At 53.2% G+C, this 11,116-nt stretch overlaps 1 protein-coding gene across 9 annotated transcripts in view; it reads left to right on the top strand.

Moving 5' to 3' along the window:
- The window catches only part of EBF3 (EBF transcription factor 3), a 117,283-nt gene that overhangs the window by 74,513 nt on the left and 31,654 nt on the right, over window positions 1-11,116 (top strand). For 5 of the 9 annotated variants that reach the window (XM_070781106.1, XM_070781105.1, XM_070781109.1 and 2 more), the window contains exons 7-8: window positions 4,451-4,532; window positions 7,983-8,127. In XM_070781106.1, coding sequence (XP_070637207.1) covers window positions 4,451-4,532; window positions 7,983-8,127 — 227 coding nt within the window. The remainder of the gene's footprint in view (window positions 1-4,450; window positions 4,533-7,982; window positions 8,128-11,116) is intronic. The other 4 variants (XM_070781107.1, XM_070781110.1, XM_070781111.1 and 1 more) reach the window with 1 other exon arrangement.

The following is an 11,116-nucleotide window of genomic DNA, read 5'->3' as shown; positions in this document are numbered from 1 at the left end:
GGATGAGCCGTATTAATTACCCCACGTTTGCTGGTGAGACCGCCTTCTCAGCGACTTGGCCACTGGGAAGTTGCAGCTTTTGGTAGAAGTGGGCAAGTTCTGAGCTCCTGGAAGCGGGAGGAAGGCGCTGCTGTCAGATGAGAGACATCTCATCAGCTTTTCTCTGACAAACCAAATTCATTCCTTATGTAATTGATAACGGCCTTGGCCAATTACTTCACACATTACAATACACAGAGGCCCCCTTTACAGGTTTTGCAGGGCTGTAATTAGCGATGCTAATATCCCCTTTATTGGCCCTAATATTGCTCAACACCTTTTGCCATCCTGGAACCCACTAGAGCCCCATGGCCTGTCAGGACCGCTGATTATTGAGAAGGATAGCTTTAATCAAACATAATTGCAGTTAATTTTTCTCTCCTGCTCTGTTGCCAACGTCTAATGCCACGGACTCCTTGATATTCCATTAAATTACAATTAAACAGCCTCCTTTGTTTCTGATTGTCCTGAACAACACCACAAAGTTCTGTAGCCGCTTAAAGGAGAGTGTTTGGCCCTAATTGCCTGCGCGCTCACAAAGGGCTAATTTACACAATACCCATGTAGAATTTAAACAGTTCATAATGTAATGGATATTACACAGGAGCCTAACACTACAATTAAAATGATTTTCATCAGATAGAGAAGCTCTGGTTAATCAGCTTCATAAAAGTAAATATAAATGAACTAATTCATAGCTTAAACACACAGAAAGGGAGCAGACTCTGAGATTAGTCACTGCGGAGGGGGCTCGCCCCTTAGCGTGGGATACCCGGGGTGGGCGCCTGTGTAAACGGTGGGTCCCCGTACCCGAGCACCCGGGTCCTGCCGCGAGCACTTCCGGTGGCGCCGTACGCGAGGACGCGGCAATGATGCCCAGAGACCACGCTGAACCTTCCGCCGAGGGCGCAGCCCTGCCCGAGCGGCGTCGGGACCGTCCCTGCAGAAGGCCGGGCGGCCTCGGGCTCAGACTAGCGCTCTCAGGGGCCGGACCCGCGGCCCTGCCCTCGCCGCCCCCAGGTGGAGGACCCCGGGCCCACCCTCACAGGCTGATGCTCTTGAATGGAGAGGCGCGTGCCGTTCTCAGCGCTCTAAGCGCCAGGGGGGCTCACCCGTGGGGCCCCTCGCCTAATCCCCGCTGGCTCTAAAAGAGGAAACCCGATGTCCAAAGTCACGCGCCGCACCTTCCCCCTTGTCGCTGCCGCTGAGAACTTGCCCAGGATTTTGCGCGCAGTTTGCAAGCAGAATATTGCCGGGGAGTTGCGACTGACGTGTAGCGATGCGCCCTGAGCCACCGCTTCCCCTCCTGCCTGGGAGAAACAAGTAAATAAAGCCCATATTTCAAGCTTGATTTACTCTGGTACCTACTGTGAAAGATGATGACTCTTTAGGGAAATAAAGACAGGGTCAGGGAATTAGTGTACATAATGGTCATTTTGATGATGGGCCAACAGATGCAACCAGGAACGCACTGTACACAATTAAGCATAATGTACTAATGACAGGTTAGAATTTTTATCGCCTCTTCGCTGTCCAGCAGCAAATCCATGGTTAGCAGTAATAAAGAGTTTATTGGTGTTAAAGCCAAAGATTTTCTGACATAGGAAAGATTTTTCCTTTCATAACAAGAGTATTAAATCCTTTGTGTACCAGACTCTAGAAGTGAGATATGTAAAGTGCTTGTCAGATATTCCTTAGGAAAAAGCCAATTAAAGGGTAATTGAGTAAAGGATGAGAATTACCATTCGACCTCATGTGTGCGTCCCTTCTCAGCCTCCCCAGACGGCAGGGAGCCCCTACAGGTGGAGATCCAGGCTGGGTGAGTACTTGGGATGGTTCGGTGGGCGGGTCAGCAGCCAGGTGCGCTGGACTGGACCGCCCTCCGAGGGGAGGCCTGGTCGAATCCTTGAGTAACAGGAAGGAGGGCAGAAACTGGGCGCAGGCCTCCTCTTCCTCCTCTGTGTGTCCCCATGCGTGCTGGGCCTTGTTTGAGTAACCGGGGCCGATGCCGGGGAGGAGCCCAGCTCTGTAGGCCCCACACTCAGGCCTGCAGGTCTCTCCCGGGTGCTTTTGCTGCTCTTCAGAAACTTGGAAAAGAGCTCCACATGGCCAGAATGTGTAAGCGTGTGTGTGTGTGTGCAACTGTGCTCCCGTTCTACAGTGTAGCCCCAAGATGTCTGGGATGGTTCTGGGGCCCAGCACCCCACTTTGCCCTTCTCTGTAGCCGCCAGCAGTCAAGGCCCATGGTGTCCGCACACGGCGTGGCCATGCGGGCTTGATGCCCACTCTGTCCCCCTGGAGGTGAAAGGGCGAGTGGGCTAAAGAGACAGCAAGGGCTTGGAAGACACCTGCTCTGGAGGGGGAGATCAGGCCCCGAATGAAGGGCTTCCCCTGGCCGGCTCCATGCGGCCGAGCGGCTCTGGCCCGCAGATGAGCCGGGTGGTAATGTGTGGAGTAATTGCACCGGAGTGGCTGTCCCCAAAGTGGAAGCCTAATTGCCTGACAGGACGATAGCTCGGTGACGCCCTCACCTTGTTAGGCCCTTCCTGATGCGGTTGGGCGCGGGGTGGCCGCAGGTGCGCCTAATTTACCTCGCTGCGGAGCGCGTGGAGCTTAATTGCACAGTGGTTGTTAGGAGAAATTGGTGGGTGGATGGCCGGGTGGCTTACTGTATGTGATGGCAGATGGTGTTCAGAGGCGCAGCGAGCTGAGTGTATAGGTGAGGCGAGTTAATAAAAGATGTAAATTCCGGCCTAAAATAGCGAGGCTGCGCGGGATGTAAGCAAATTTAATTAAGTGGCCACTATTCTTTTTCCCCTGCCAGTCAGTTGGGTGTTCCTCTGCTCTGGTGGAAAGTCGTCTCGGATACTCTGGGAGATGCGAATCTCCATCTTCTGGATCTTTTTTATTTTCTGAGATGATAAGCTACTGCAAGGAACCTTGGCTTTCAGGTTGAAGTCAAGGCGATCACGTGAAGCTTCATAAAAACTGGGTCATCATCCAGTGGAATGTTGAGATTTGGGAGGAAAATGGAGAAGATGAGTGTTGATGGCCCCGTGGATGCGTGTCAGCCCAGAGGCCCCAGCTTTGTTGGGCTCAGGACTCCTGTGGCCTTGAGAGGAGGCAGCGGTGGTGGGGGGGCTGAGACCCCCGTTCTCCCGTGGCCGGGGGTGCAGCCAGGCCTCCCAGGGTCCGTGAGCCTCTGTCACGAGTCAGGGCATCTGAGTTTGTCCTGGAGCATGTGGGCGTGGGGAGGACGGCGTCTCAGCGCACTTTGGAGACCCCTGAAACGTCACACTTCCCAGCAAGACCAGGCCTGGGTGGGAACAGGACCCCTTCCGCTTCCTGCCTCGCTCCAGCCAGGGTGGTGAGCTTTTCCCTGCCACACCTGGGGCCTTGATCAGTCCCAGCAAGACCAGGCCTGGGTGGGAACAGGACCCCTTCCGCTTCCTGCCTCGCTCCAGCCAGGGTGGTGAGCTTTTCCCTGCCGCACCTGGGCCTTGATCAGTCCCTTAAAACCCCACGTAGGCCTTTCACAGACATCGCCGCCCTGAAAACAATATCCTCAATTTTCTCTTAAGACGTGTACTTATTGTAACTTGAAAAACTCTCCTTTAAAAGTGTGGCAACCCACGCAGTGGTGGCCCCTAGGGTTGGGCTGCCAGGTGGAATTCACGACCCGTTAAATTTGAATTTCAGATACACAATTTTTTTTTTTTTTTAAGGATAGATATAGGCTTTGGAATTCTCAAGTGGCTCAGTGGTAAAGAATCTGCCTGCCAAGGCAGGAGACACAGGAGATGCAGGTTCGATCCCTGGGTTGGGAAGATCCCCTAGAGGAGGAAATGGCAACCCACTCCAGTATTCTTGCCTGGAGAATCCCATGGACAGAGGGGCCTGGCGGGCTACAGTCCATGGGGTTGCAAAGAGTTGGACATGACTGAGCAACTGAGTATGCATGCATGCTTTGGGACAGGCCTGTCCCAAACATTACTTGCTTATCTGAAATCCAGTTTTAACTAGGTATCCTGCGTTTTTATTTGCTGAAGTTAGCAGCCCTCTCGAGGGTGGACAGGTCCCCAGGGGTTAATGGTTGTGCAAAGATCCAGGTGAGAAATGGCCAGTCTAAGTCACAGTTGTTATTTTAGAGCTTGGAAAAGCCCTAGCCGTCAAGACAAATGTAAGTCACTCCTTCCGCATGTGGAGACACTGGGAGCTGGACCTGGGGGTGCCTGCCTGGCTGCCCCTGGCGCGCACGCGCGCACGCTCTCTCTCTCTGTCGCCCCCTACAGGGCAGCCAGCAGATGGCGTGGGGTCGTTTCCCCGGCTCCCCAGGCAAGAGTACCTTTCAAAAACTTTGTGTCTTTTGTCTGATAACCCTAACAAATATCCATTTTTTGTATCTTTGTAGATTCTTTCTAAAGTTTTTCCTCAAGTGCAATCAGAACTGTTTGAAGAATGCAGGCAACCCCCGGGACATGCGAAGATTCCAGGTACGGGATTCTGGACCGCGGTCTGCACTTGGAATATGAAAGTCGAATTCTCTGCTGTGCAGTAGTTTGGGGGGTCAGCGTTTAGTTCTCAGGGGCCTGGGTGCAAACCAGGGTGGGTTCATTTGACGGAACCTTTAAATCGAATGCTTTGAAATGATGTGGCACCTCGCGCTGGCCAGAGCCATGCAGCCCGCTGAGACATACAGCAGAGTGAGGTCTGCTGTGGAAACACGCTGTGAGTTTCCGCTCTGACGAGGGAGTGTGTGTGTGCCTCTTGCGGTGGGCACACGGCCCAGCTCTGCACGTTAGGCAGCAGAGTACCCCGAAGTCAGAGGAATCAGAGCTGTAGGTTAGGTTGAAGTCTGTCTTATATTCAGCCATGGTTAGTGCTGTGGATGTGTTACAGAGAAAGTTGAAGGATCTTTCCAAGTCAAGTCCTCCGAAGGCTAGCATCTCACTTAGTCTGTTCCCTCACTCTTCCCTCACTTGGTTGGTTAGACTTTGGGGGCCACACTGAAGACCTTCCTTAGGGATGGCTTGGTCTGTCATGGGGGAGGACCGCTGGGTAATACATGGGGTCCCCTCCCAGGACGGAGGGGCCGCCTCCTGGTGGGGCTGGACTTGTTCCAGGCAGGCCTCCCCCAGTTGCGGACTGGTCCCCTGCTCAGCTTCCCTTCCCCCAGGAATCCCCTGATTCCCCGCCTACGAGCTGGACTGCGTCCCTGCACCCAGGCTGACTCATCCTCTGCTTGGCCTCAGATCCCAGGATTTGCTTTCAAGGAGCGAGATGGCGAGACAGTTGGGGGTTCAGTTGGTTTTCAGTTGGATAAACTACAATCCAGTCATGTTGTTCTTGCCTTTGTGAATGACTGGGAGGTGGCTTCAGGGGAAGGGTTCTCAGCACACAGGATGGATTATTTTACTGACTTTCATCATAAAAATATCTGGGCCGGGACACAGAACTGGTCCTTACCTGCCAGAGAAGAACATGGGCCCCCATTGCTAGGCTGGGTGTTGCCAAATGCTGCTTCTTTGGCATTTAGACTAGTTTACCATCAAATCATTCAAGGCTTTTCTAGAAATGTAAGTGATGCTTCAGTCTTCGGGTGAAACACAGGACCCCTGTCTTGACATCCAGCCCAGCAGGCAGAGGGGGTGTAGCTGGCGGCCAGCACACAGTCGGGTGCAGGAGTCACGTGTCTCCTGCAGGCAGTGGGCCTGCTTCCCGTCCTCGGGCGCGGGGCTCCACGCTGGTCCATCGGGCGGACCGGAGGTCACACGAGGCTCAGCAGTGGCCACAGGCAGCGTCGGGTGCACGTGGCTCACAGTTCCTAGAAGGGCTTCCTCCAGTGTCTGGAGCTGCTCGCCCTGCCTCTCGGGAGGCTTAGCTGAGCTGAGCAGCAGGTCAGGGCTTGCACGCATTTCCAGCCCATGTCAGTCTCAGCACCTTTCTGTAGGTGCATGGCGGGCCGGCCGGCCGCGAAACGGAGCACAGCCCGCCACGCTTTCTGCTCAGCGACGCTTTTCCCTTGGCGACTGACCTATATAGAGACAACGGAGCAGAAATGGTGTCCTTTTGTGTGTTTATTTTTACCTTTTCTTATTTCTTGAACTTATCATGGTCGAGGAATGGAGAGGGTCAGGTCTGTGGCTTGGGGTTGCTTCTGTGTCTCTGCATCCCATGTGGGGGCATGTTGGTCGAGGCCCCTCTGTGCCCAGGGTGGGGACTGGCAGATAGGCTTCCAGGAGGGCACCTGTGTGACCCTGGCATCAACGCTGCCAGGACAGTAGTGGCCCCGGAGCGGGGTCAGGGCCACCCCTGCCAGGGCGGCAGGGATGTCTCACCCTGGATCTGGGGACGCTGGACCGGCAGTGGTGCTGGTATTATTTTGAGGCTCAGAGGGGCCTGTGCTGTGGAGACTTGCATGATCTTCGCATCGCCCACAGCGAGAGAGGATCATCCAGGAAGGTGGTCCCTTCCTTTGGGGGGTGGTGGGTCCGGTGGGTACTCGTCACACCTTGCCGTCTTCTTATGGGGCCTCAGACTTCTATAAGACATCAGTTACTCACAGATACCTTGACATACAAATATGTAGAATACCTTTACATATAAATATGTAGCTTTGCCTTTTAGAAAACCTTTTCCTTATAATCAGTCATATCTGTCATTTTCTTAAACTAGCAGACTTGTTTTTAAGCGGTTTTAGGTTTACAGAAAAGTTTCACAGAAAGCGTGAAGAATCCCCACGAGCCCCTGGCTGCCCTGCCCCGTCCCATCTCCGCGCCCCAACTCTCCCCTGCATCTTGCGTGTATGGCTCCTTGTTCACGGAGGCCCGCCACAGCTAAGGCTTTTAAGCCACCTCGTGTGGCAGGCTTTTACGTGTGCCCACCTCCTGGTGCCCCCTTACCTGCCCAGCTGTTTTCCATGAGGCTGTGGTTCTTCAGGGGGAGCTGGCCCTCCCTGCTGTCCGAACAAGAACTGGGGCTCCCTGCACCCCAGATCCAGGCTCTGGCTCACGTCTGGGCTCAAGTCTCAGCTACCCCAGGTCTCCCGGAGATAATGCATTATGCAGAGCCCCTCTGTTCAAGGCGGATCTCAGGGCCGATGTCATTTCCTGTTTCCTGAGTTGTTAGTTAGGCAGGGGTACCGATTCTGGGGTGCTTGTCACAAGCTCCCCGGGGAAGGTGTCCCTGGGAGCAAAGCTGTCCCTGCTGGCGTGACTTCCTTCTTTACCCCTGTGAAGTACTGAGACGGGAGGGCCTGAACCTGGATCAGGGCCGAGTCATCCCTCCAGCGGATAACTCGTTCCCCAGACAGAGTGGTCCTTGCCTTCCTCACCGTGAACTTGAGAAAGGATACTTTCCCTGCTCAGAAACCACTTTATTCCTATTCAGCTCGGTCTTTTCAGATGCAAAAAACGTTCATTACCAGATCCTGGCTGTAACTGTGACATTGACCTGGGCTCACTCGATGATACAATGTGGGCAGTAGAAACAGCTTCTGATTTATGAAGCCTTTTTTTTTGGGAGGGGAGCGGGGGCAATTCTGAATCCTCACAACTACTCAAGGAAGGACAGTCTCCAGTGAACCCATTTTAATTAGATAAACTATCTAATCAATATGTGAACAGATCAATCAAAACGGTAGCTTTAAGACGAGTGGCTGGAGGGGTGTTTCTGCAGCTAATGGCAAAGAAGAATTTTTCCTCTGAATGGAATTCACTTGTTAGCATAATAGGAGATTGAACTGTAATTAGTGTAGCGGGTTTGGAAGAGAAGCAATCTTGAGCCACAACAAAACAACCCACCCACCCCATTAGCCAAAAAAGGCTGTGTGTGCGCGCACGTGGCTTCGAGGAGGCTCCCGGGAGCGGCCGTGGGGTTCGGGGCGCGCCGCCTGGCGGGCCTGCTCCCGTCCGCTCGGGTCTCACCGGCGCTTGTCTCCACAGGTTGTCGTGTCCACCACGGTCAACGTGGACGGCCACGTGCTGGCCGTGTCCGACAACATGTTTGTGCACAACAACTCCAAGCACGGGCGCCGGGCGCGCCGCCTGGACCCGTCAGAAGGTACGGCCCCTTCTTATCTGGACAATGGTAGGCACACGCTGAGCGTCTTTTTTTATTTGCGATGCTTCCTTCCCTCGCGCCATCCTTTCTGTCCTTGTGGATCCATGTCCGGTTGCCCCTCCCTGGTCAGACCCACGTCCTCGGGGCGGCCCCCTCCCCTCCCCTCCCTCGCTGGCGGGGTCGGGGGGCTCGGCTTTCCCAACCTGCTCACCCCCGTGGCCCTCACTTTATTGGTTGGTCTGTGTCTAAGAGTGGTTTCTTTTGCTTAGAGCATTTCTTGCAGTTTTAATTTATGTGGGTTTTTTTTGGCTTCTTGTAAGCCTTCATCCAGCTCCTCCCCGAGGCTTTGGGCACCTGCTGGGGTGCTCACATCCTGGTCCCGTGGGCTTCGGGGACCTCCTGGCCCTCCATGGAGAGACAGCCTGCACGCGTGCACGTGTGTGTGTGTGTCCATGCGTGGGGGCATAAGTGGAGGGAACAAGAAAAAAAAAAAAAAGAGCATAAAATGTGTACCAAACGCTTCCAAGTGATGGACTTCTTGTTTTTCTTGTTAAATGAGAAGAAATTTAGTAAGGGTGATAGGCTGGTAAGTCAGGGTTCAGAAACTCACAGACACGGACCTTTCCAAGCCTCTCTGTCACCTGCTCTGTGTGGACAGGCGGGTATCTCCACGTGTCACCTCCCCCTAACGTAAGGTCGGTCCCCTTATAAGACAGTCCATGAAAAGCATGAGGTTCTGACCAATAGGAATTGCTGGGAAAGTAATGTGAGGTTTTTTTTTTTAAGTGAATTACAAACACAACAGCATGATTAAATTCTTCAAAGAGCCGTAGACTAAGTGATTTTAGGACAAACTCTCTAGACTGAGGTATCGGGTTCAGGAGCTGCACGTGGGGCAGCCGGACTGTTCACAGGAAAACGGACGAGGCCCGTGCGGGTCATCAGAAAGAAGCATGACTCAGACGTCAGAACGGGAAGACAACTTATGAATCTGCTGCAGTCCACAAAAATAAACTAATTTGTTTTTCTACATTAATGACTAAGGTGTAAGAGAACAAAAATATAATAATTAAAGGTCGCCCTGGGCACCAGAGTCGTTAGAATCTGTGACGTACTGTTTATCTCGTTTCTCTGCAGCGAAGGTAGGTGTGTGTTTTGCTTAGTAACCATCACTAATGAGGTTCACAATTAAGAAGGTTGGATCCCAGTCCTCGGTCCCTGCTTCCCCAGAGGGCCAGCGCTGGCAACATGATAGGTTCAGGATGGCCCCACGGCCCTCTGGTGTTCGGCTGTAGTCTGGGTCCAAAATCAGCCTCCTCTAATGAGCTATTATGATCTGAGCAAAGTACGAGTATTTATTTTTGTAAGTAGCATGAAAAAGCATTTGACTGTAAGCAGAAAATATAGCATTTAGGAAAATAAAGGCCACTCTTGGGTACCTTGGAGATAAAACCCAGCTTACCAAGAGCTATTTGGAGAAGGAGTCTGGTTTGAGATTTTTTTTTTAGGTTTTTTTTTTTAGGTTATTCAGTTTTTTTTTTTTTTTTAAATCGACATTTAAACTAAGTCACTTTCTTGCAAGAGATTGGAATATGTTACTCCACCCCCCAAAATGACTCATAAGTGAAAGATGCAAATAGGTGACTCTGAGAACTGATCTGTGTAGGTCTTTAAGAAGGCATCTGGCGTCAGTGGGGGACGTCTCTGCCTGCTCCTCTGTAACTGCTGCCCCGTTCCCAGGTGCCCCACATAACACAACAGGGTCTCTCTGGGACCAGGAGAGACACTGCCTCCACTCCCTTCCGGGGCTGACACTTAGGAAGTTCGTTTCCGGGCCAGTCTGTGTCATTCCCTTTCCTTCCTTCTTCCTGGTTAGCACCTGCCACTGGGTGCCATCTTGGCTTTGAACACGGCCTGCATTCTTTAAGGAAGAGGTGCCCCCAGAAAGCATAGATCTGGGCTTCTCTGCAGCCTCTCCTGGCTAACACCTCATTATCCAATCATCTAATATTCACCAGCAGTGTGTACACACTCGCTGATGATTTCCAAGTGAACTAATTCCCCCTGCTGCTGTGGATGTCTGCCACCGCGTCCTCTGAGCTCACAAAAAAGCAAGGCAGATTATTTACAGTATTGAACACAAGCGACGGAAAACAGCCGTGCTGCCTTCCAGGGCGGCCCAGAAGAACCCGGGCTTGCTATTTTTTTTTCTTCCTTGTCACTTGTCCCTTCGTAAACGACTCCAACCCTGTTTAAACCTTGCGTGGGCCCGGCCCAGCACCCGGCCTCCAGCAGGAGCGATTTGCATGCCAAGTGCCGTAATGCGGTTAGGTTTATGCAGCGAGGACGACGGAAGCCAGGCTGCGGGGGCTTTAGCGAGTTAAGGGAACAGATGGCCCTAGGAGAGGTAAAAGGTATAATCCCATCAGCTGGAGTATCAGCCAGCCATCTGGACATCTCGAGCACAATTACAAGACATTTTAGCAGGCAGAACAAAGGAGTCTTCATGAGGCAAGATTAGGCCTGTTGGAGGGCCTCGATATTGTGAACGCAGGGAAGGTGACAAGCGCTGTGGGGTTACTTGGGAGAGCACGCTGATTACCAGGAACCAGGACAGGAAGCTGTTTACTAACAGAATCCTGGATGAGACCCCCCCGCCCCCCACAGAAAGGCCGGGGGACCCCAACGGTTCAGTCAACATCTCTGGGTTCAGGTGGCATCCACATTCACTTTCTGAGATGCCCATGCCGGCCCCAGCCATCGGGCATCCTGGTTCCTAGACCAGCCCGTCCCTGCAGGTGTCCAAGGTGGGTGGGGGAAAGCCGGGGTGCCCTTCTACCCCGCAGGCTGGGAGGGGGGCTCCTGGAGTTAAAGCAGGTCCCGGCACAGGTCAGATGAGCAGGGCAGGAGGCCCCCGGCGGGAGCCTGGGCCCACGGAAGAATGGGCCGACCAGGCGGTGTCTTCAGGGCTGCGTCCCAGCACAAGGAAGATGGTGGGGGGGGTGGGGGGCGGTCC

Source organism: Bos indicus, chromosome 26, assembly GCF_029378745.1.
Source record: "Bos indicus isolate NIAB-ARS_2022 breed Sahiwal x Tharparkar chromosome 26, NIAB-ARS_B.indTharparkar_mat_pri_1.0, whole genome shotgun sequence".
Classification (NCBI taxonomy): domain Eukaryota; kingdom Metazoa; phylum Chordata; class Mammalia; order Artiodactyla; family Bovidae; genus Bos; species Bos indicus.
The sequence above is the reverse complement of the archived record's forward strand: the minus strand, read 5'-3'. Positions and strand labels throughout refer to the sequence as shown.